At 44.7% G+C, this 26,513-nt stretch overlaps 1 protein-coding gene across 1 annotated transcript; it reads right to left on the bottom strand.

Moving 5' to 3' along the window:
• Nucleotides 1–14,418: 14,418 nt before the first annotated feature.
• Nucleotides 14,419–15,702, bottom strand: LOC120671200 (probable LRR receptor-like serine/threonine-protein kinase At1g06840). The gene is made up of 4 exons (XM_039951485.1): nt 15,495–15,702; nt 15,114–15,267; nt 14,622–14,693; nt 14,419–14,491 (listed from the first exon to the last, which is right to left on the bottom strand). The coding sequence occupies exons 1-4, from the start codon at nt 15,604–15,606 to the stop codon at nt 14,434–14,436; spliced, it is 396 nt and encodes a 131-aa protein (XP_039807419.1). The 5' UTR covers nt 15,607–15,702; the 3' UTR covers nt 14,419–14,433.
• Between the last annotated feature and the right edge of the window lie 10,811 nt (nt 15,703–26,513).

Here is a 26,513-nt window from a genome sequence, read left to right as displayed (position 1 = left end):
CCTGATGGGACCTTGATACTGATCAAACAGTCGAACATACTTTGCTTCTCTTCCTTACTAAGAGTGTAGCACGCAGGACCTAGATAATGACGTCCTTTATCCCTTTTTTCTGGATGTAGGGCGGCCCGTTGTTTCATACGTTGAAGATCTTGCCGCGCTTCCAATGTATCCTTTGGCTTACCGTAGACACCAAGGAAGCCTAGAAGGTTCACACAAAGATTTTTTGTTAGGTGCATCACATCAATTGTGTGGCGGACATCTAAGACTTCCCAATAAGGTAACTCCCAAAAAATACTCTTCTTCTTCCACATAGGTGCATGTCCGTTATCACTCTGCACTGATCTGCTGCTGGGTCCTTTTCCAAATACTACTTTTATATCTTTGACTATTTCAAACACCATTTTCCCACAACGGTGCCTAGGCTTAGTACGATGATCTGCCTTTCCATCGTAGTGAGCATGCCTCCTCCTTAATGCCTCATCAATACATGATCTTCCTACAGTGCTTGAGGTACATGCTGTCGGTTTCTTCTAAACAATGGGTGCATGCCCTATATCCCTTATTGGATTGTCCGGAGAGGTTACTTAGTGCTGGCCAATTGTTGGTGGTTACGAAAAGCAATGCACAAAGGTTAAAATGATCCTCTGCGTGCGCATCCCACATACGAACACCCTCCTCTTTCCACAATAATAGAAGATCCTCAATCAGTGGTTTCAGATACACATCTATATCGTTACCGGGTTGCTTCGGGCCGGGGATAAGCACCGGCATCATAATGAATTTCCGCTTCATACACAACCAGGGAGGAAGGTTGTATATACAGAGTGTCACAGGCCAGGTACTATGGCCACTGCTCTGCTCACCGAAAGGATTCATGCCATCCGTACTTAAGCTGAACCTTATATTCCTCGCATCATTTGCAAATGTTGGGAATGTTCTGTCCACTTTTCTCCACTGCGACCCATCAGCGGGGTGTCTCAACATATTGTCTTGCTTACGTTCTTCTTTGTGCCATCGCATCAATTTAGCATTCGTTTTGTTCATGAACAAACATTTCAGACGTGGTATTAGAGGGAAATACCACATCACCTTGGCAGGCACCCTCTTCTTGACACGCATCCCCTCAACGTCGCCTGGATCATCTCGAGGGATCTTATACCGGCATGCGTTGCATACAGAGCATGAATCCAAATTTTCATACTCACCTCGATATAGGATGCAGTCATTAGGACAAGCATGTATCTTCTGTGCCTCTAATCCTAAAGGACAAACAACTTTTTTGCCTCGTATGTTGTCACCGGCAAGGTGTTACCCTCAGGGAGTAAGTTTTTTATAAGTTTCAGCAACTCCTCGAATACCTTGTCAGACAAACCATTTGATGCCTTCCGTTGCAACAATTCCAATGTCGTACCCAACTTCTTTTGGTCTTCTTTGCAATCAGGGTACACAATGTTCTGTAGTCCTCCAACATACACTTCAGATCTCTCGATTCCTTTTCTGTTTCGCAACCTTCCTCAGTTTCGCGCAGCATCTGACCAAGATCATCTTCTACAATGTATCCTTCAGTATCTTCTTCAGGCTCACCCATTGCAGTGTCATTGAAAAAGACATTATAATTGGCTGCAAATTCAGGAATCATGTCCTCTTCTTCTACATTATTATCCAGCATAATTCCTCTTTCGCCATGCTTGATCCAAACATAGTAGTTCGGCATGAAACCACTATTGAACAAGTGACTGTGAATGGTTCTTGATGATGAGTAATCCTTCTCATTCTTACAGAATTTGCATGGACAACGAACGAAACCGCCATACTTGTGTTTCTCGGCCGCTTCTATGAATTCATGCACGCCATCAATGAACTCCTTTGAACGCCGGTCGGCCATGTACATCCATTGCCGACTCATCTGGGTCCACAATACATTTATATACATCATTATAGTGTACAAATAGTTCATTCATACTACCAATTTATAACTAATATTGAATACGCTATTAATAAAACTGAACTACAAAATTATAATGATGCATATGGCCTTCTGACTGCATGACTGTGTAAAAACTTTATTTTCTATATGAAACTTTTTATTTTTGTACAAGAAACGACGCATGTGGCCTTCTGGCCTAGCTGAGCTGCGGGTCTCGAATTGGCGCAGCATGCATCTCGAATGTGGAATCTTGTAAAGTTTTGAAATTTTGAAGGGAACTAAATAAAGCACCCTTGCATATGTAATTGATAATATTTCCATAAAAAATTTGAATTCAAATATATAATTGATAATGCATATAACTATAATAAATAGATACTATTCGCTTATCAAATAAATTGATAAAACATATAAATACAATAATTTGATAGTATTCACATATCAAATAAATTGATAACCCATATAACTACAATAAAATGCTACAACTAAAAATAATTATCACATGTATAAACTAAATTAAGTTATAACTGTTTCTAAAAACCAATTGCTACGTTATGAAAAAAATAACTAACCTTTTTTGAAAAAAAAACAAAAATTCGCCTCCCCTCACTCAGCTGCCATGAACAGTGAGTTCACGGCAGCTTGGAGGGGGGAGGGGTTGGGGTATTTATAGGTGTGGCTCAAAGGCACCGGTTGGTGCTCAACAACCGGTGCCAAACAATAGGCATAGGCACCGGTTGAAGTTACCAACCGGTTCCTTTGTTATGGGCACGTGGCGGCACCGGGTCATGGCAAAACCCTGTGCCATTGTCCGCCCTTTAGGCACCGGTTGGTACCACCAACCGGTACCTATTCCTTCTTGTTCTTTTGGTACCGGTTAGTGGCACTAACCGGTGCCTATACTGGGGTTTTGGTACCGGGTAATGCTTTAACCTGGTACCAAACCCCTTATCTTTGATCGCCGCTGGCCAAAGGTACCAGCTGCTTTTGCAACCGGTACTGATATGTGGCACCAGTACCGGTTGCAAAAGCAGCTGGTACCTTTGGCCAGGACCTTTGACCAGTTTTCTAGTAGTGCACCCAAGCACCCACACTGAGCAATCATTGTGCTAGCCGCAAGGCTCATAACCGTCCGACCTTATCTTCTCCATGCAGTTGTTGTTCACCTTCCCCCCTCTCTCTCCCCCCATCCCTCCTCTCTCTCTCTCTCTCTCTCTCTCCCCTCCTCACCTCCCCTGTAGGCTCTCCATCACCGCTTCCCTCGCTGCCCCTCTCTAACCCCCGTTGCACCTCCCTTCCCTTGCATAATGTGCCGCCGAAATATCCCCAATCCCACTCTCCGCCATGGCCAGCCTCATCGACATCAAGGGAATCCGGGGCGCGTTCCCCTGCGGCCACATCCACAGCAACCACCCTGCTGCCCCCCCTCTCTGTCGCGGCCGCCTATAGCGTGGACTGCATCAACACCCTCCCTGATGTCCTCCTCCATGATGCCATCTCTTGCCTCCCCGTTCTTAACGCCATCCACACTGACACACTCGCGTCCAACTGGCATGGACTCTGGCACGCTGCTCCGCTCATCCTCCGCGACGATGACATCAACTTGTCCTCTCGCTTCCCATCGCCCTAGCCCGCCACCATGTTGTCCACCGACACGCTCTTCCGCAATAGCCAGATCCGCGCCCGTCTGCCTTGCTGCCGCACTACTCCAGACACAGCAACCCCACAGAGACACAACGTCAATGCTCGGCCCCGGTGCTATCATAGAGCGGGAGGAGGAGGGTGGTGGCAGCATCATTGACCACGACGTCATGCAAAATGAGCGTGGAGGTGTCCTGGGGCCACTCTATGTGCTGAAAGGCGTGATGAATGTCCCCTTTCTACACACACTGGAGGAGGTCGCCAGAGAATGAGGCTGCCGACGACGAGGAGCAGGCGGTTGCGATGACACCCGCGGTGTCGCGTTCATCCTCATCCTCGTCCTATGCCTCGTCTCCCTGTAAGCAATAATGTATTCTATCTAGGCATAATATTACAGTTCATCAAGCAATTTTGTTGAGTATTTTCACAATTTTCCCAGTAAGCTATAATATTGTTCTATCTAGGAATAACAGTGCAATTCATTAAGAAATTTCGGTGAGTATCTCACAATTTTCCCGATAAGCAATAATATTGTTCTACCAGGCATAATAGTACAGTTCATTAAGCAATTTATTAAGTGTCCTCACGATTCATTTTTCATTATTTTTTTGATGTGTTTAAACAGTTTTGGTGAATGAAGTAGGAGAAAAACATGGTGCGGAGCTTTGTGACGGAACCGCCAAATTAAAACTCTAAATTAAGCGTAATGGCCATCATTTGAACACATCGGGCGCATTAGCTTAATGGTTTAATTTGACAGCCCTTTCTCAGCCCATGTCCTAATCGAAACATCACCGATAGTCTCATACGAAGGTGAGCGTAGATGGTACAAGCACGACACATATTTGAAAATACAACAATATACACGAGATTCTGCCATAAGTTTTTCAAACCAAGTTTAAATACCTGTATAATCTACAAACTTTACATCACCGAATCTAGAGTTCGAACAGATGTAAAAGGCCTACATCTGCCACAAGTGTACCACGAGAAGTCTCCTAACTAGGCATCGGGCTCCACAACCTCCCATTCCACTGCGTCCCGACAAATGAACTTAACGCAGCAGGGACAGAAGTCAACGTCCGGGTGTCCTAAAATAATTGTGGCAACAAACCCTGAGTATACTAATACTCAGCAAGGATTACCCGACCAGGGGTATACATAGCCCCTATCTAGACATGCACGGCTTTCTGGCCAGCGGGTTGTTTTGCAGAAAAGCATCTATAGTTGAATCCTTACTTTCAATGTTTTAGCCACATGTTCTATATAGTAAGACTCTCATCTAATGTTGGCATATCTACAACAATCATGTTGGAGCATTACAATAATGATTCAAAATAGTTCCATCATTTATCACTAACATTTCTAATTCATTTCTACGAGGTGACAAAGAGATCGAGGACCTCATATCCGCGAGACACGGTGAATCGATTCGATTTAACCTTGCAAGGTAGACCTAACTAACACGGCACGCTTAGGACCTGTCAGACCACACGCACCAACCATTGCCCTCCCCGCCATGAACTATAGGACCGCCCCACCAGCGTATAGTCAGCCGAGCCCTACGAGAGACCACCAAAAGTAAATACATGCAAGCCAATTCTCCGCGGCCACTCGACTACCCTAAGGGGTGGGAAGGAGTCTTGTACTTTCGAAGCAGGGCAGTACTAGGCTTACCAGTTTCGACTACCTCCTACTCCCGGTATGCGGTTAGTACAATTCCATCCCCAGTCAGCACTGCCAACAACGGACGGTCCTTAATCGACACAGACTGAGCTAAGACACCCAGGAACTTTATCCTGCTGCCATACCTATACATTGCCATCATTTCCCCATCCGGTCTCACATTATCCATTTATCTCAAATCATACTCAAATATTCATGTACTGAAATAGCCATATATCATATATCTCGCGAGTAACCAGAAATTACTCGACTTCTAATCATCTTATATCTCGCGAGTGGCAGGAGAGCACTCGTCTTCTACCGGAAACCATTAAGCATAGCACTTCTATCGTCCTATACATACTAGTATAACTCAAGGAGACATAGGGATCATGCAACTAGGGTTTCAAACAATTCCTAAACCTAATGCACAAATAATAGAGACATATAAAGGTGTCATAATTTGAAATAATCGGATGTGCACCGGGGCTTGCCTTCGGGCTGTTGCTCAGAGCTAGGGTCTGGTAGGCCTTGGGCCGGGTTCTCACGCCTCTCCTCCTGGGCTTGCTCCGGCTGCTCCTGCGGTGCCGCAATCACCTCAAACACGACGTCCTCAACGGCGGATGCTACACGAATGCATATGAAATAATTGAGTGCAGCTCAATGATGCAACTACTATACTTCAAACTGAAATGCCCTGCGGACTGTCCACACCCAAGTGGCGGACCGTCCGCGGTTCAACTCTGCAGACCCACCAGAACTAACTACCTCTCTGGACAATTTCAAATCTATACGGTAGACTGTCCGCTCCAAAATAGCGGACTGTCCGCAGTTTAACAACGCAAAACCACTAGAGGCAACGATGCCTCTGGACAAATTTTTAATTTCTATGGCGGACTGTCCGGCCCTCCTTGGCGGACCGTCCGCAGTTCACTCTGCCAATTCCAGAGCTGTCTGGACAAAATTCTAGACTCTACGGCGGACTGTCCGCTCTCCATTAGCGGACCGTACGCAGTTCAACCCTGCAAAACCCACCAGAGACAACATCGTCTCTGGACAAATTTCGAACTCAACGGCGGACTGTCCGCTCTCCAATAGCAGACCGTCCGCAGTTCAATTCTATGAAAACACCAAAGACAACATCATCTCTGGATAACTTCTAACTTGACCTGCGGACTGTCCGGCCCTCCTAGGTGGACCGTCCGTGATTCCTATCTTTTGACACTATGCGCCGCTACCAGTGAGGCCAGCATGGTGCCGCGGCGTGCCGTTCCCGCCGATGGTGGCCCGACAGACGGCGAGGCTAGCATGGTGCCGCGGCGTGCCGTTCCGACCGATGGTGGACCGTCGATGTGTACGTGCTTGGAAACAACAAGAACGTGGAGGAACGAGGGGAGCATGAGCATTAGCGACTCACTTACAATCAATTTGAGCCCTTGGGCGAAGGAAATGGTGCTTGGACCAAACTAAGACCAACGGCCGGGGAATCCGAGTTTCCCGGCGAGGTAGGGGTTGTGGCTGTGGTTGGAGGGGTTGAGGAGGGAGCTAGGGAGGTGGTCGAGCTTCCGGTGTAGTGGATTTGAAATCCATGGGGGGGGGGAATGCGCGGATTTGGCCGGTGAAGGGGAGGGCGCTCAAACGTCGCCCATGGCGTCGGAAGGGAGAGGGAGAGTGAACCAAGAGAGAGAGAGAGAGTGAGGGAGTGGGCGCGGGGTGGGTGGAGGGTGGTGCGCGACTTCAATGCAGCATATGCGAATGGGCAGGGACGAGCTCGTCGGTCGGCACGTGGCGGCGACCGATGAACCTCGGTCTTGGAGTGGTTGAAGCAGGGCCATCGCGGACCGTCCGCAGCCCCAAGCGGACTGTCCGCGATGCTGGATGTTACAATCTTTCCCCCTAAAAGAAATCTTGTCACGAGATTTAGAGTGAAGTTGCTAATTGAAACGGAAGCGAAAAGTTAGGTACCTCGATAAGCTTGTAGCAACTCAGGACACTTGGATTGAACGAATTCTTCCGCCTCCCAAGTAGCTTCCCGCTCGGAGTGATCACTGGTTTGATTTCGAGTGACCCTGGTCTTGTGATCCACAATTTTGATTGGATACTCGGGATAGACAAGATCGGGCTCCAGTTGCAATTTCTCTATGTCAATCACCTTTTCTGGAACACAGAGGCATTTCTGGAGCTGAGAGACATGGAAAATATTATGAACCGCGGATAATTAGGCAGGAAGTTCCTGGCGGTATGCTACCGGCCCACACCGCTCAATGATAGGAAAAGGCCCAACATAGCGAGGGTCGAGCTTTCCCTTCACTCCGAAATGTTGGACCCCTTTCATTGGAGATACCCGCAAATAGGCATGATCTCCCACTTGAAATGAAACTGATTGACGTCTCTTGTCCGCATAACGTTTCTGTCGAGTTTGGGCTATTTTCAAATTCTCCTGAATAAACCGGACTTGTTCTTTCACCTCACTAACCATATCAGGCCCGAAGAAATTTCTTTCACCAACTTCTGACAAGTTCAATGGGGTTCTACACCTTCGCCCATATAGCGCCTCAAAAGGAGCCATCCTGATGCTCTCTTGATAGCTATTATTATAAGCGAACTCAGCTAAGGGTAGAGATTCATCCCACTTCTGACTGTAGGTGAGTGCAGATGCTCTGAGCATATCCTCCAGAATCTGATTAATTCTCTTTGTCTGACCATCTGTCTGAGGATGATAGGCCGAACTACGGATCAGTTGAGTGCCCAAAGCGGCGTGAAAGTGCTCCCAGAACCGGGCAATGAACTGAGTACTCCGGTCCGAAATAATTGTCTTTGCACTGCTAGAGAATGTCATATTGGTACCAGCACATTAGTGCCGGTCAAATAGGAGCCGGCACTAACATGCCTGTGCAGTACAAGGCGGACACGTTAGTGCCAGTTAGAAACACCAGCCGGCACTAACGTACCAACCCCCAACAGTCCACGCGCATGCCACAACGGTCAAAAGACACGTTAGTGCCGGCTGGAAATTATAGCCGGCACTAACTTGGTCAATTGCAAGTTAGTGCCGGCTGGTGGCTCTAGCCGGCACTAAAAGTCCACACTTAGTGCCGGCAAGAACCACCAGCCGGCACTAAATTGCACTGTATATACCAGGCACTCCTTCTTCCCCAGCCCGACCATTTCATTTGGCCGAGCTCCTCCTCTCTCTCATGGCGTGTTAGAGGGGAGGTGCTTCCCATTTTCCCCCAAATTTGTGAGGATTTCACCCATCCAAGTGGACCAAAGGTTAGTAGCTTCTTCCACTCTTCTTTCACGGTGTTTATTCTTTGTTTCATGCTTTCTAGATAAAGAAAATAGTGATTTAAAGGTTGAGGAAAAATGAGCATAATTTTCCGATTTGTTCATTAATTTGAGCAAAATAGAATCGATTTGTTACTTTTTAGAGAAGGTTTTCTAGATAGTTTGACTATGACACATTTAGAGTAATTTTTTTGAATTATTTCACGGGGACATGTGTATATGTTATTATGCAAAATTTTAAGGATTTTAAGGATGAGGGAAAATGGGCATGATTTATTAATTTGTTCATTAATTTGAGCAAGGTAGAATTGATTTGTTGCTTTTTAGAGAATGATTACTATATAGTTTGACTATCACTAAAAGTCCACACTTAGTGCCGGCTAGAGCCACCAGCCGGCACTAAATTGCCCTGTATATACCAGGCACTCCTTCTTCCCTAGCCCGACCATTTCATTTGGCCGAGCTCCTCCTCTCTCTCATGGCGTGTTAGAGGGGAGGTGCTGCCCATTTTCCCCCAAATTTGTGAGGATTTCACCCATCCAAGTGCACCAAAGGTTAGTAGCTTCTTCCACTCTTCTTTCACGGTGTTTATTCTTTGTTTCATGCTTTCTACATAAAGAAAATAGTGATTTTAAGGTTGAGGAAAAATGAGCATAATTTTCCGATTTGTTCATTAATTTGAGCAAAATAGAATCAATTTGTTACTTTTTAGAGAAGGTTTTCTAGATAGTTTGACTATGGCACATTTAGAGTAGTTTTTTTGAATTATTTCATGGGGACATGTGTATATGTTATTATGCAAAATTTTAAGGATTTTAAGGATGAGGGAAAATGGGCATGATTTATTAATTTGTTCATTAATTTGAGCAAGGTAGAATTGATTTGTTGCTTTTTAGAGAATGATTACTATATAGTTTGACTATCACACATTTAGAATGATTTTTTTGAATTATTTCATGGTGACATGTGTATATGTTATTGTGCCAATTTATTTTGGTATTTAGTTTAAATTTACTAGATAGGTGGCCTATGACACATTTACATTTTTTTTGAATTACTTCATAGTAACCTATTTTTAGGGATAATGAGCATGATTTTTTTAAATTTGTACAGATGGACCGGCAATGGATGCACGGAAGCCGGAGCACCTCGGCATGGATTCAGGGTTTAGATTCTTTTCTCAAGGCGGCAATGGCGAATAGGTCGCCAAAGGGTTTAATGTGTTGTCCATGCAGTGTTTGCGAAAATAAAAAGGAATTCCGAAAAAAAATACTCTATGGAATCACCTGGCCTTGAATGGTTTCATGAGTAACTATAGCCTTTGGACTAAACACGGCGAAGTTGGAGTTATGATGGAAGATAATGAAGAAGATGACGATGGTGATAACAATCTTCCAGATTGGGCATGGGTTCATGAAGCAGGTGGCTTTCAAGATGAACCAATGGACGAGGGTGAAGCAAATGTTGCACAAGAGGAGCCACCTGACGAGTTAGGTCAGGCGTTGCTTGATGCACAGAAAGACAGTGAAACTGTGAAGGAGACATTAAAGTTCGAGAAGATGTTGGAGGATCACAAAAGGCCGTTGTTCCCTAGTTGCAAACCGGAGCAGAAGAAGTTGGGTACCACGCTAGAGATGCTGAAATGGAAGGCAACTAATGGTGTCACCGATAAGGGATTTGGTGATCTATTAAAGATTGTAAAGAACATGCTTCCTGAGGGTAATGAACTGCCGTCAACAACATACGAAGCTAAAAATATGGTTTGCCCTCTTGGATTGGACGTGCAGAAGATTCACACATGTCCTAACGACTGCATCCTGTATCGCGGCGAATGCGAGAACTTGGAAGCTTGTCCTGTTTGTCGCGCATTGCGGTATAAGATCAGGCGAGATGATCCAGGTGATGTTGATGGGCAGCTGGTAAAGAAGAGAATTCCCGCAAAGTTGGTGTGGTACTTCCCTATAATACCACGTCTGAAGCGCTTTTTCAAAAACAAGGATAATGCTAAGTTGATACGGTGGCACAAAGAAGACCGTAAGGAGGATCACATGATCAGACACCCAGCAGATGGGTCCCAGTGGAGAAACCTTAACCGAGAGTATCCTCAATTTGACAAGGACCCAAGGAATATAAGATTTGCTCTAAGTGCGGATGGAATGAATCCATACGGTGAGTTTGGCAGCGCTCATAGTACATGGCCCATGACCCTATGTATGTTCAACCTTCCTCCTTGGTTGTGCCTCAAGCGTAAGTTCATCATGATGCCGGTGCTTATAGAAGGGCCAAAAGAACCTGGCAACGATATTGACGTGTTCCTGCAACTCTTGATGGATGATCTCTTACTGCTCTGGAAAGAAGAAGGTGTACATGTGTGGGACGAGTATAAACAGGAGTCTTTCAACCTCCGAGCTTTGCTTTTTGTATGCATCAATGATTGGCCTGCACTTGCAAAACTTTCGGGACAGTCGAACATGGGATACATGGCCTGCACCCACTGTTATGATGAAACCGATAGCATTTATTTGAAACACTGTAAGAAGTGCGTATACATGGGCCATCGCCCATTCCTTCCTACCGATCACCCCCTAAGAACCGAAGGGAAGCATTTCAAAGGAGAGCCCGAAACTCGTCCTAAGCCTCTATTCCGTAATGGAAAGCATGTGTTCTCGATGATCAAGGATGTGAAGGTAGTATTTGGAAAGGGTCCCGCTAGCCAACCTGTTCCGAAGGATGACCAGGGACATGTTCCAATGTGGAATAAGAAGTCTATAATGTGGAACCTACCTTATTGGCAAGTCTTACAGGTTCGCAACGCAATTGATGTGATGCATCTGTCGAAGAATCTTTGCGTCAACCTACTAGGCTTTCTGGGAGTGTATGGTAAGTCAAAAGACATATTGGAAGCAAGGCGTGACATGTGGATGCTAGCTGGACGACAAGGCTTGCAACCCGAGAAGAGAGACAAAGGACACCACTATTTAAAACCTGCCAGCTATAATCTGAGCAAAGAGGAGAAGGAAAGTATGTTCGATTGCTTGAACAGTATCAAGGTCCCGTCTGGGTACTCCTCAAATATACAGGGCATAATAAATGTGAAAGAGAAGAAAATCCAAAACTTGAAGTCCCATGACTGCCACGTTCTGATGAAACAATTACTTCTGGTTATACTGAGGGGTGTTCTACCGGAAAATGTGAGATTGGCAGTTGTAAAGCTTTGTGCGTTCATGAATGAAATTTCACATAAAGCAATTAATCCAAATAATCTAATAAAGCTGCAGAAAGACATTGTCGAATGTCTTGTCAGCTTCGAGATGGTCTTCCCACCTTCCTTCTTCAATATTATGACACACCTTCTAGTTCATATTGTGACAGAAATAACTATCATGGGTCCTATTTTTCTACACAATATGTTCCCTTTCGAGAGGTTCATGGCAGTATTGAAGAAGTACGTGCGTAAACGTTCTCGCCCAGAAGGATGCATTGCTAAGGGCTATGGAACAGAGGAGGTCATTGAGTTTTGCGTTGACTATCTTCCTGATCTCAATCCGATTGGGCTCCCCGTGTCACACCATGAGGGGCGACTAAAGGGAAAAGGCACACTAGGAAAGAAATGTAATGTGAACATCCCTTGTAGTGAATTCAGCCAAGCAAACTTCACGATTCTTCAGAATTCATCCAAGGTGGCTCCATATATTGATGAGCACATGAATATTATACAGTCTGAAAATCCACAGAAGAATCTTGCTTGGATTACACGCCAACATATAAAAAGTTTTGAGGGCTGGTTCAGATGAAAATTATTGGGCAACAACACAGTTGATTAAGAACTTCAATGGCTGGCTAGGGGACCATCAATCACTGTCCAGCAATACCAAGGGTACGAAATCAATGGGTATACATTTTATACGAGAGCTCAAGACAAAAAAAGCACCAACCAAAACAGTGGTGTCCGTATGTGTATAGTAAACAGTAATGGAGAAAACAACAACTACTATGGTGTCATAGAGGAGATATGGGAACTTGAATATGGACCCATAGTTGTCCCTTTATTTCGTTGCGAATGGGTGGCTGGAGGAGGCGTAACGAAGGACCGGTATGGGATGACCATAGTTGACTTTAAAAAGATTGGATATAAAGATGAACCATTCGTTCTAGCCAAGGATGTGACACAAGTGTTCTATGTGAAGGACATGTCGAGCAAACCGAAGAAGAAGTCGGATAAGACGCCTGAAGCAGACAAGGCTGCAAATGAGCCGAAACGGCACATAGTTCTTTCCGGAAAAAAGAAAAGTAGTTGGAGTTGAGGATATTTCGGACAATTCGGAAGATTATGACCAGATTGATAACCTTCCTCCATTCTCAGTTGACGTTGACCCTAGCATCCTCTTATCCAAAGAGGACACACCTTACTTACGTTGTGATCACGCTCAAGGCACTTTCGTCAAAAGGAAGATTATCAATGTTTCAGTAGATAATAATAATGAGTAGTGGTTTTATATAATTTATATATTGAATTCTCTCAATCAGTGATGCAATGTAATGCACCGCATCGTATTTATCTCAATTCTTGATAGTATTTGTCCAATTATGACATAATATCATCTTCAGATAATATTATATTTTTGCATGGTATAAATATTATTTACATTCACTAATTTTGCATTAGTAGAATCATTGAAACATTAAATTACAAACAAATAATCAAGTAATATGCGAATTGATTATATCATTGTATAGGCTACTATTGAAAAGTTTTTTGAATATTTTTGCATGGATCAAAATGAAATGTTTTCGATTTATTATGAATAACAGAAACATATACACATATAAACCCTATACGCTACACAAAATTGATAATGGTTGCATATTCGTTAACAAAATTGATAATGGTTGCATATTCGTTAATTTACTTAAATTACTATTATTATTATGTAGATATAATTACTATAATTATTGTGTAGCTAAAAAAATAAGACATAAATTTTTGTTATATTATTCTAATTATTAAGCCTATTATGAATAAATTTATGAATATTAAAAATTTAGTGTATTGGGAACTAGCGTGGCCAATTCTCAATTCCCGCCAGATGGTACACGTTAGTGCCGGCAGGTAATCCCAGCCGGCACTAACTTCTTACCAGCCGGCACTAACGTGTCCATCTGACGTCACGTGGGCACGTTAGTGCCGGCTGGCCTTCGGCTGGTAAGGCCAGCCGGCACTAACCGAGCCATCCCCAAAAAATTACCCCCTTCGCCAAATTCAGATCGACGTCGTCCCCAACCCGCCGCCTCGACGTCGCCCAACCCGCCCCTGCTCGCTCGCCCGCCCGCGCCCCCTGCTCGCTCGCCCGCACTCGTGCGCCGCCGCGCCACCCCCGCCCCCGGCCGCGCGTGGATCCCCGGCCGGCCCTCGCCCGCGTGCGCCGCCGCGGTTCGCCGTCGACCTCCCCGGCCCGGCACGCCATGCCGGCCGCACCGCCCTCGCCCCCTGCTCCGACCGCAGCGCCGGCATGACGTCCTCCGGCGCCTCGTCCCCGGTGCCGCCCTGCCCCGCCGCCCCGTCCTCGTCGTCCTCGGCACCCCGACGCCGCCCTACCCCGGCCCCGTGCGCGCGCCGCCACCTCGTCTCCGGCGCGGCGCCCCCCGACGCCGCCCTGCACCGGCCCCGTGCGCCACCGCCCCCTCCCCCGCCCCCGCGGCCGCGCGTGGATCCCCGGCCAACCCTTGCCTGCGTGCGCCGGCACGGGTCCCCGTCGACCTCCCCGGCCCGGCACGCCGTGCCGGCCGCGCATCCCTCGCGCGTCCCCAGGCTGCCACGCCGGCGCGACCTCCGGCTCGTCCCCGACGCCGCCCTGCCCCCGCCGTCCAAGGCCGCGCCCCAACCTCGTCGTCCTCGGCACCCCAACGCCGCCCTACCCCCCGACGTCGTCCTTAGGTATGCTCCCGCCTATCGAATTCCACCTAAAATCCCTTCAAAAAAGGGGAGAAACAAATAATCAGCCCCTTTGAGCATGTACCAGTAAACAAGTGGGCAATCCAAATGTCAAGCTAAATCTAACTCTAAAATTAATTGACTGCTAGCTAAAATCATTTCACTTACATAATTTTCATTTGAGAAAGCTGACCAAGCTCAGGAGCCAAAGTTCCTGATAAATTCAACGCTAGGAGCTGTCTGCAATCACGTTTATGGAAAAAAGTCATCAAGTGAAACAAGTGTTGCAGCAATCATATCTACTAGCAAAATAGTTTAACTGCAGAGATACAGAAGGGACATGGCCCAAGTACTATATAAAAACATTCTGGATCCTTTTGTTAGTCAAAGCCTCCAATATTTCAGATATAAACTCTAGATTCCAACAATGCCAAAACTGGAAGAAAGTAATGCATGCTGGAAAAGGGAGAAAGAAAGATGCCACCAGCAGTTAATAAGTTATCAATCTTCTATTAAGCTAAGTCGGTAAACAAATTTGCATTAAAGCCCAGGTTAAATTTAGTCATTCATCATGAAAAGCAACTCATAGCAAATGCTAGGGGGTTAGTATGGAATGTATAACAAGCAATTCATCGACTAGGTGATTGCTTATGCTCATACAATTCCTGTATATGCAAGTATCCATCAATTTTGCTTGTTGCATTGTAGCAGATGACATGGGACCAATTCCCTGTGCAAGGATCTCCACGATTCCAGCTGTTAAGACGTCCCAATGGATCTATCAAGCTGCCTCTGATAGCCTTAAGAGCATCAACTGCAGAATAGGCGAACCAATTTTACAAACAATTAGTTTGGCAATAATGAAAGAGAAATTTGAAGGCATGAAAAATAGCTGTCATAGAAAAAGTAGTATCGCTGACTTGTATACATCTCTCCTCTGAGAGGTAATGCTTACAAGGCAAAAGTGAAATCGAAGCAAATTAAGAATATGAAGGGATCAAACTAAATAAGAGGTATGCATGCAATGAATAAGGACTTTACCTTCCCATGGTGCAGTGATTTGTGCAGTCACCGGTTGCAAAAGGGCAAAATATAATGTGAGGATAATGGAACACAGAAAGAATACTTGAGGCTGTAACATAGTTTGCCCCATTTTGCCAGAATATTCGGAGTTCAGTCTTGTACGCTCTCTCTGATGACAGAATCCATTCCTGTTAGGAAGCCGCGGAGCAAAAATTAGTTGAATAAGATCTAAGATGCACAAAGGGCACCAGATTAAATTACTGCTTGAATCTGCTGGGTAAATTTAAGAAAGTTATGCATTCTAAAGGAAAACTTTTGCTAGTTGGAAATTCTTTGAGTTTTGCAGTTGGTAGCTTATGCAACATTGTAACTCAACGGAACAAACTTTTGCCAAAACAGCATTAGTTGGTAGGTGCTTGGCGAGCACCAATGACAATACATGAGAAATTTTTCTAACACAGCACAAGGAGAAAGAAATTCCTTTGCTGTTCATATTGTGAGGGAAGGAAATTTTAGTGCTGCATCCCTAACAAACAATTACAGCCATAACACCATAGCTGAGCATGAGCTCACCTAGGATTAAAGCATGGCATAGTATGCCCTTAACAGAGCCAAAAAAACATTTGGAATTTTGGATATTGTAACAAAGCAAGGTAATCAAGACTGGAAGAAAATACTTAATGTTTTTTTATTGTTTCAGGTAGTGGAAATGGATCCTACGGAGAACCAAGACGAGTTAATGCACGAGCTCATTCGTGGTAGTACTGGGCACATAGCTCCAGAGTTTGATGAGGACGAGAACGATGGCAGCCAATTTTTAAACTTGCATTATCATGGCGACGAGGAGCAAGATATTAGTGGGGAGGAAGAAGAAAATGTCGAGAAAGCCGAGGTATAAAAGTTTAGTGATTCTTTCAGGCATCAGGATAAACGTTTTGTCAATATATATGTTAGGAGCAAGATATTGTTTGTGACACATGAGGAGCAATAACTATTTGTGTTATGTTGCTAGCTTTGTTGATGATTTCAGTCCTTGTGTAAGCAGTCGTGCTCCAGCTAAAAATTCTTATGCATGTTTCAGTCAATAATTATCGATCTGGAACCCTTGCTTGCGGGTTATGAAGGTTACGCATACCTGCCGCGACGTCCACTAGTTGCTAGCAACCCGCTTGATAAATTTGCGATTCTTTCAGGCATCAGGATCGACGAAGCATAAACGGAAACGTGGCTCCAAGAGGAAGATGGTAGGATGTACGACCATCACGGAGATCAACGAAGCAACCGGCGAGCCACTAGCCCCTGGTCAAATTAAGATGACATTTGTAAATCAATTGGGATATCTTGTTAGGGAAAGCGTCCCCATAAAGTACAAGATTTGGAAGAGAAATAAAGTCTCTGATCGACCTGAAGATATTGTGCTAGATTTAGAGAAAGATTTGTTATGGAAAGAGGTGTCGTTGCACTTCAACTTTCCCCCAGGCAAAGCTGACAAAGTAACGGGATGGGCATTTAAGAAGATGGCAATTCAGTTCGGCTCGTTCAAGAAAAAATTGGTGGCAAACTTTGTCAACAAGGGCCTTACACCAGATTTTGACAAAGTCTGGAAGAAGCAACGAGAGTGGTGGAATGAATTCGTGAATTACAAGCACAGTGCTGACAGCATGGCAGCCTCGATTCAAGGCAAAATGAATGCTAGCAAAAAGACAAACTTTCATAGACTTGGGCTTGGAGGTTATAAGGTTGCTGTTCCGAAATGGGAAAAGATGGAAAATAATTTAATTGCAAAAGGAATCGTACCGCAGACCTTGAGTTGGCCCAAACGAGCAAGGTATTACTTCTATGCTCATGGAGGCACACTAGACCCCGACACTGGAATGTTTGTGACTAGCGACGTACTAAGAGAGGCTGCCCAAAGACTCGACGACGTAATGAGGCGTACGGAAGAAGGAACCTTCCAGCCCAACAGAGAGAATGACAAGATGACTTAAGCTCTTGGGAATGCGGAACACACTGGACGGACCCGAGGCGTGGGCGTAGTTCCATGGAAATATGGCTTTTCCGAAGATCTCGAAACCTACCGAAGCCGATGCAGAAGCAAGGCAGTAGTGGCAGAGAAGATCTGTAGCCTAGAAAACCGGATAATGTCACTTGAGGCAGCAGTTGGGCAACGCTCGGACCAACCAGCTGCCAATGTCGAGATCAGCCCCTCTTCTCAGTGTCGTAGTAGTGTTGCTTCCACAGAGCACCCTAATTTGGGTGCCGATAGGCCGAGGGACCCCATTGAAGACATCACCGTTAGGACCCAAAGTGAGCTTCTGGTTCTTTATGGGAAAAAGCTCAAAGTTTGTGCTGAGGGTTATGCGGAAGTCCAAGAAGAAGGCGGGACAATACATTGCCAGCCGATTCCTGAAGGATTCGCCAGAGTCTTTGTTGACCGAATTATTGAAGAACGCTGGGAAGATTTGGACCTCCCGATCCCTATAGGTCCTGAAGAAACAAAACTACAACATGCCGTACACACATGGATCGCGTGGCCAAAGCGTGACATAAGATTGGTGCAAGCAGCCACAGATTCCGTTCGGTGCTCAAGGCAAAGATCACCAACGCCAGCTGACAGGAATCCTAGTGTTGGCCCACCTTCTCCACCGCCTGCACGGGACCCAGCATGGATCCGCCATCACCAGCCGCACAAAGCGAGCCAATTCCGGTATCATCACCAGCCGCACAACAGAATCAGAGTCAGCGACAGAAGGCATACACGGTACCTTCGGTCCAGCCATCTCATAAGCAGCAAAGAAAGAAGAAAGCGAAGGCTCCAGAAGAGGAAGAGGCAGAAGAATCATTTCAAACCTTCTTGTTGAAGCGCAAGCTACTGAGGGAGGCTGCGAACAAGAAGCCAGAAATAGATCCGGTTGCAAAGGCACACTTCATTAAACACTTCATTAAAGATCCCACGAAGGAGAAAGAAAGGGAGTCGGATTATGATCGGCAGATCAGAAAGTGCTACAGCAACCCCAAGAATCGGCGCATTAATGCAAAGACCGTTCCCCAGCTCGGAGAGTAGTCCAAACAATCGATCCCTCCGTTGATAGTGCCGCGTGAAGAATGTCCCGATGAATCAAGAGATCCGTTGACCATGGCTGGGATGATATTGCAAACTGATCTAACAAGGGCTCAATTGCTTGGGGAGACCCTACAGAATGCCCGCGGCAAGAAAAAGTTTGTACTTGGTGAACCTTTGATATGGCCAGAGTTGCTACCATTCCTACCAACGAGAATGGCCGAGTTACAGAAATGGTATGCCGTGCAATCTAAAGCTAATGAATTAGAGATGTTCCCAGCTCGGATTAAAGATGAGCATTTCTGGCGGGGGGCAGATGATGTATATATCAAGTTTGCAGCACTTTACGATTTATACCATCAAGATGCCCTTCACAAGTCCCTCGTGAGTGTATGGTGCATGTAAGTATTGTCTCTCGTTTCATTATTTTAGCCTTGTGTGTTGACTGATCCCCGTTTTTCTTGTGTCCCGTAGGTCAAAAATTCAAATTTGCCGAAAGAAGAACTTCCATAACGTCGGGTTCTTCGACCCCGATATTATACACGAGAAATCGGTAGCGCAAAAGCCTGAAGAAATAGTCGATGTTATATACAGGGGGTTGCGTAAGAATAGCATGTGTCCCTTCATTCTCTTGCCATACAACCATCAGTGAGTTGTTCTTTGTTAGCCTCTTTTTTCAATCTCTTCGTATTAATAATACTATTTAATAACTACTATAATCAACATTAATTGGTTATGCGTATGTATATGCACAGCTTTCATTGGATATTGCTTTGTATTCGGATTGAGGAGCACAAGGTCTTGGTGTACGACTCGTTAAGGCAAGATAAATCAAAGTACCAAGATCTCATCGAGGTGGTAAATACTGCATGGAGGCGCTACCTCCGCAAACACAAAGGCTTGCCCATAGGTCAAATCGAGCCTCTTCGTTGGGTGACTGATTTTCCGGTATGAATATACTCTTGCTACTAATGTCATTCGTAATAAACATCAGAAAAATTCTATATCGTAACCCACATTTGTCCATAGTGTTGGAGACAGGGCCAAGGAAACAACTTATGTGGATACTACGTATGCGAGTGGATCAACTCTTTTGCAAGTGAAAAAGGGCAAATGACAGTGGAGACATTCAATGTACGTGAGCACAATCACATCTGCTCATTATTTTAATTCATTATTTTTTATTCTCATGTTTTTATCGAAAAATGTGACAGCGTTGGTGGATGAAAGAAGAACTCATTGAAATGGCTCAGATCAGGGCAATTCAAGAAGCTATATGTGGATTCCTGCTCGATGAAGTCATAAATCCTAAGGGCGAATTTCATGGCGATCTCCGTACAAGCGTCGCCCAAGAAGATCCGATGACGGGGAGCTGATAAATTACTATAGTTCATGTGCTTAATAATTTGTAATATCTCAAGTACTTTTGAACTCCTAAGTGTTCCATACATGACGAATATATATATATATATATAATGTTAGTGTAATATGCTGTTCTAATAATACTGTGCAATGCAAAGAGTACGACTATGTAGTCATATACGGTAGAAATACGCATAGCCATACATATAAAAACGAAAAGAAAATAAACATAAAGAAGAAAAAACATTTAGTGCCAGCTAGTTATATCAGTCGGCACTAACCTTGCTGTTAGGACTCGGGCGAGGTCGGGCACGTTAGTGCCGGCTGGTATTATGGACCGGCAATAACATACGCACGTTAGTGCCGGTCAGAGTAGCCGGCACTAACGTCTGTCACGTTAGTGCCGACCACAGGGACCGGCACTAATACGTCCTGTGACCGGCACTAATAAGCCGTTCTTCAACAGTGTTGGAATCCCATGAAGACTCACAATACGGTCCATATACAGCTGAGCGTATTGCTTCGCCGTATGTGTGGTCTTTACCGGTAGAAAATGGGCCGACTTGGTGAGACGATCCTCAACAACCCATATTGAGTCATACCCCTTGGAAGTTTTGGGTAAGCCGACTATGAAATCCATACTGATGTCCTCCCACTTCTAGGATGGAATACTCAAGGGCTGCAAAGGGCCGGCTCATCTCAAGTGGCTCGCCTTAACCCTTCTACAGATGTCACATTCCGACACATACCTGGCAATTTCCCGCTTCATCCTTGTCCACTAAAATCATTGTTTTAGGTCTTGATACATTTTACTACTGCCAGGATGGATAGAATACCTAGAGAGGTGAGCCTCATCAAGAATTTGCTTCCGAAGCTCCAAGTCTTTAGGTACCACTAACCGATTCTTGAAACATAACACCCCATCATTATCTTGATGGAAACACTGAACTCTGGGGTCATTTTCACTGAGCCTTTGTCTGATTTTGTCCATGCCCACATCACTTTTCTGAGCAGCAATAATTTGATCTCAAAGTGTTGGAGTGAGGATAAGGTTGGTCAGTGTACCTTCAGCTACAATGGCCAAATTCATCTTCTCCATTTCTTGACACAAAGTCTCATGCAAACCAGTAGCTGAGATGCAGTTGCAACTTGCCTTGCGACTCAGTGCATCGGCTACAACATTTGCCTTGCCTGGGTGATAGTGAATTTCCAGGTCATAATCCTTAATTAACTCTAACCACCGTCTCTGGCGCAAATTTAGCTTGCTCTGGGTGAAAATATATTTGAGACTCTTGTGGTCTGAATATATATGAATCGGATTACCCAGAAGATAATATCACCAGATTTTCAATGCATGGACCACAGCAGCTAGCACCAAGTCATGAGTAGCATAATTCTCCTCATGCCGCCTGAGAGCTCTGGAAGCATAAGCAATCACCCACTGATCTTGCATAAGGATGCAGCCGAGGCCCGTACGTAATGCATCACACAAACGTCAAGGCCAGGGTAATACCTGGTGTTGACACAAAATCGCGCCAACACACTCGAATGTGCTAGAACGCGCGAACGATCGTCAAAACGATCAACACCTGCGAAACCCTGGGCGGACCAGTCTGACCGGTTTCGCCGACCGGTCTAACCGGTGCGGGCAGGGGCTCGCTGGAAACCTAGAACTGTGAACTCGGGAGGGACCCCGTCGGAGCTCGTGATCGTAGGGTTGCTCTGAGGTCGGCAGGCCACTCAGAACGTCTTCAAATGCCGCCGGGACGAAGGAAGAAAGCAATCTAGGGGTGGAAAAGGCTAGGGTTGGAGAGATAAAAGAAATGCGATTTTTTGTATTGATTCGATTGGGTATCTCCTCAATCGGCCTTAGCCTTTATATTTATAGGCCGGGGAAGACGTACCCCTTCACGAGTAGGATTACATGAGGACTCTTTACAAAAAATCTAATTCTACTCGGACTGTACAGACCTGACCGGTCTGACCGGTCGGCCCGACCGGTCGACCTCAGCAGATGCCAAATTTGGCTGTCAACATATGCCCCTTGCTTTTTGGTGAGTTTCACAAGCCAAAAAGCAAGAACTATCTTGATGTACATGTTTTACACAGGGCATACAACTCTAAAAAACAAAACTAAGGGCGATATACAATACCGGCCGTCTTAGTCTTCATGCACTTTGCAATATGCTAGGATAAAATTTCTTCAAGTATCTCCCGTTGATAGCTCTAGGTAGATGCTCACCTTCCAACGTCTCCATCATATATGAATTACCGGAGATAACCTTGATAATCTTGTAGGGACACTCCCAACTTGGCGACCATTTGCCAAACTTGTTGCTTTTCATCCCAAGAGGCAAAATTGTCTTCCAAACTAAATCTCCAACCTGAAAAGACTTAAGTTTTACCTTCTTATTGTAGGCTCTAGCCACCCGAAGCTTGTCCTTCTCAATTTCCTTCAAAGCCTTCAAACGCTTATCGGTTATCTCATCAATATTATCCATCATCATATCATGATAATCAATAGCGGAGAGGTCATTTTGTTTTGCTAATCTATATGCGTCCAGATTTACCTCAACAGGTAAAACGGCCTCTTGACCATACACAAGCTCAAAAGGAGTAACCTTAGTAGCACCATGTCTAGATATACGATGAGCCCATAACGCTTCGGATAACACTTCATGCCATCTCCTAGGATTTTCTTCTATCTTCTTCTTGACAAGTTTGATCAAAATCTTATTACTAGACTCGGCCTGCCCATTGGCCTGAGCATAGTATGGAGATGAATTGAGCAATTTAATCTTGTAAGATTCGGCAAAGGCACGCACCTCTTTTGATATAAATGAAGTACCTTGATCCGTTGTTAAAGTTTGTGGAATGCCGAATCTATGAATAATATGCTCAGTAATAAACTCAACTACCTCTTTATGCGTCATATTCTTCAAAGGAACCGCTTCGGTCCATTTAGTGAAATAATCCGTAGCAACCAACACGAAGCGATGCCCCTTTGAAGATGGAGGATTAATTTGTCCAATGAAATCCAACCCCCAACCTCGGAACGGCCATGGTTTAATAATAGGATGCATCAACGCAGCAAGCTCCAATTGCAAATCACCAAACCGCTGACATTCTTCACATCCTTTACAGTACTTGAAACAATCGGATAGCATAGTGGGCCAATAAAAACCGGCTCTTCTAAGTAACCACTTCATCTTAGGAGCCGATTGATGAGTACCACAAATACCTTCATGAACCTCACCCATAGCAATCCGGGCCTGATCCGAGTCTAAACATTTGAGGAGCAAATCTTCGGCAGTTCGACGATAAAGTTTGTCGTCAATTAAAATATACTTGAAAGCCAAACGCCGAATATTTCTCTCTGCACCACGATCAGGATCTCTCAAATATGATATAAGAGGGACCCTCCAATCCTGAGCTTCGGCCGAAACAATTGAATCAACTTTTTTTGGCCGAATCAAAACTAGCAGCTGCATCACCGGTCAGACCGGTCTCTGGACTGGTCAGACCGGTCTGGGCGGTCAGACCGGTATCGCCGACCGGTCGGACCGGTGTGTCCAGAACCAGAAACTCGTCTTTCGTTTGCATCGGTTTGCGAATGTTGAAATATTTTTTCGTAACATTATAACCAGATGCCTGCTGAGCCTGAGTATTTGCCTTTTCATTTTCTTCCCTCGGTATATGTTTAATAATAAATTCATCGAAGGAGGAAATAATATCATGGCATTTATGAAGATATGCATTTAAAGAACCGTAATAGGATTGGCATACCTTAGATACTTGCTGCACCACCAGAAGAGAATCTCCAAAGGCTTCAACATGCTTCACGCCCATGGATTGCAAGAATTCCAAGCCAAATAAAAGAGCCTCATATTCAACTTGGTTATTTGTGCACTCTTCTTCCAATCGGTTTGAAAATTCAAAAATAGCACCGTTCGGAGAAATAAGAACAGCACCAATCCCTTGACCATCATCACAAACCGATCCATCAAAGTACAACTTCCATGGTGTGCAAGTAATATAACCGGCTTCTAAATCATGCTTGTCACTAATCCGATGCTCAACAATAAAATCCGCTACAATTTGGCCTCTCATAGATTTTAAAGGTTCACAAGCCAAATCATACTCAACCAAAGCATAAGCCCACTTACCGATTCTCCCACTCAAAATCGGTTTCTGTAACATATGTTTGATCACATCGGTTTGACATACTACTATGCAAGTACTAGATAATAGATAATGTCTCAATTTGGTACAAGCATAATAAAGAGACAAACATAACTTCTCAATGAATGTATACCTCGTCTCTGCATCAATAAGTCGTCGGCTCAAATATGTAATAATATACTCCTTCTCTTCGGTCTCTTGAGTCAAAACAGCTCTAATAACCTTATCTTCAGCAGCCACATAAAGTCTGAAAGGTACTCCTCTCCTAGGTGCTTTGAGTACGGGTGGTGAAGACAAATAAATCTTGATCTTCTCAAATGCTTCTTGCTGTTTTGCCCCCCAAGTAAATTTGGTTTCATCTTTTAACCGAAGAATAGGAGTAAAAGCATCGATCTTCCCGGACAAGTTAGATATAAATCTTCTCAAGAAATTTACCTTGCCCAAGAACTTCTGTAAATCTTTCTTGCATGTAGGGGCTTCAACCTTCTTCATGGCTTCAATTCTCTTAGGATCAATCTCTATTCCCTTCTCATGAATAATGAAGCCAAGAAACTTTCCAGCCGATACACCAAAAGCACATTTGAGTGGATTCATCTTTAAACCATACCGGCGCATCCTTTCAAGAGCAATCCTTAAATCGGCTAAATGATGATCTAAACCGGCCGATTTAATGACAATATCATCAATATACACTTCCAAGATAACACCAATTAAATCATGGAAGATTAAATTCATAGCTCTTTGATAAGTAGCACCCGCATTTTTCAAACCAAAAGTCATAACCACCCACTCAAATAAGCCAACAAATCCCGGACATCTAAAGGCCGTTTTAGATATATCTTCTTCGGCCATAAATATTTGATTATAACCGGCATTACCATCAAGAAAACTAATGACACGATGTCCGGAAGCCTCATTAATCAACATATCGGCTATAGGCATAGGATATTCATCTTTGGGAGTAGCTTTATTAAGATCTCTAAAATCAATGCACACTCTAATTTTCCCCGAATCCTTTTTCTCAACAGGCACAATATTAGAGATCCAATCAGCATAACGACAAGACCGAATAAATCCAGCATCAAGTAAACGATTAATTTCAGTTTTAATTCGGTCATAAATAATGGAATTGAAACGCCTAACCGGTTGTTTATAAGGTCTAAAACCGGCTTTAATTGACAAACGATGCTCAACAAGATCACGACTCAAACCAGGCATTTCATGATACTCCCAAGCAAAACAATCAACATATTCCTTTAATAAATTAACCAAATCGGCTTTATATTCAGCCGATAAATTTTTGTTTACAAAAGTCGGCCTAGGAATAGTTCCATCACCAATATCCACCTTCTCTAAAGGATCAGCCGATGCAAACCCTTGGCCCAACTTATCTAGATCTCCAGAATCTTCATTGGCTTCACACATATCGTTTGTGTGCGCCCGATATTGATCTAGCCTCTGCTGCAGCCATTCTGCGTTGGACCGGTCTGACCGGTCGGGGTGTCTGGTCTGACCGGTAGGCCCCGTGCGCTGAACGAGACAGGACCGGTCTGACCGGTCGGCACTGGCGGTCTGACCGGTCGCCTCTGGAATTTCTGTTGTACTCATCTGATTTACATTAAATGATTTAGCCGATTATTCATCGGCTTTAGCACAGCAGAAACAAAACCATCCTTAGTGCAACTGATCAAATCATAATCGGACAGATCCACGCCTGATAAACACTTGACGTTGTCGTGTGCACTAATGGAATCCGAATCAGCTAAAGCAACAAAGGATGAAGTGTCCCCATGGACAATCTCAACCTCATCGCCGATCCACTGAACAAGAAACTGATGCAAGGAAAAAGGAACACACTTATTTGCATGAATCCAATCTCTCCCAAGAATAAAATTGTAATTACCTTGCACTTCTGCGACGAAGAAAGCTGTAGCAAGCGTCTTACTTCCAATGGTGAGCTCCATGGAAGCAACTCCTTTGGCGCTAAGGGGCTCGCTCCCTCCAACACCACTGACGGTCATGTTCGTCTTGATCAGGTCTTCATCTTGGCCACCGAGCTTCTTGTACAGCGAGTAGGGCATAAGATTTACAATGGCCCCACCATCTATTAGCATGCGAGTCACCGGCTTCCCGTTGATGTGTCCCCTCATATAAAGAGCCTTCAAATGATTGTCCTCTTTGCTTGGCTTTTGGAACACAGCTTCACGGGGCCCGAACTGAAGATGAGCCAAATCCTCCTCCGGAACTACGAAGTAATCCAAAGATAAGTGCACCACATTGATCTCTATATTGGTGCGCTCTGGAGACACTTCGTAGTCTACCAATTCCTCGTCTTCAGCTGTCGGAGGAACTTTTGGGGCTTCATCAACAGAAGGAACCGAAACGGGCGGCACCGATTCGGCCGTTACCTCTGCACTGGGCTCGACCGGTCT

The sequence above is a fragment of the Panicum virgatum genome, chromosome 4N, assembly GCF_016808335.1.
Source record: "Panicum virgatum strain AP13 chromosome 4N, P.virgatum_v5, whole genome shotgun sequence".
Taxonomy (NCBI): Eukaryota; Viridiplantae; Streptophyta; class Magnoliopsida; order Poales; family Poaceae; genus Panicum; species Panicum virgatum.
Note: the sequence above shows the minus strand (reverse complement) of the source record. Positions and strands in the feature narration are given on the sequence as shown.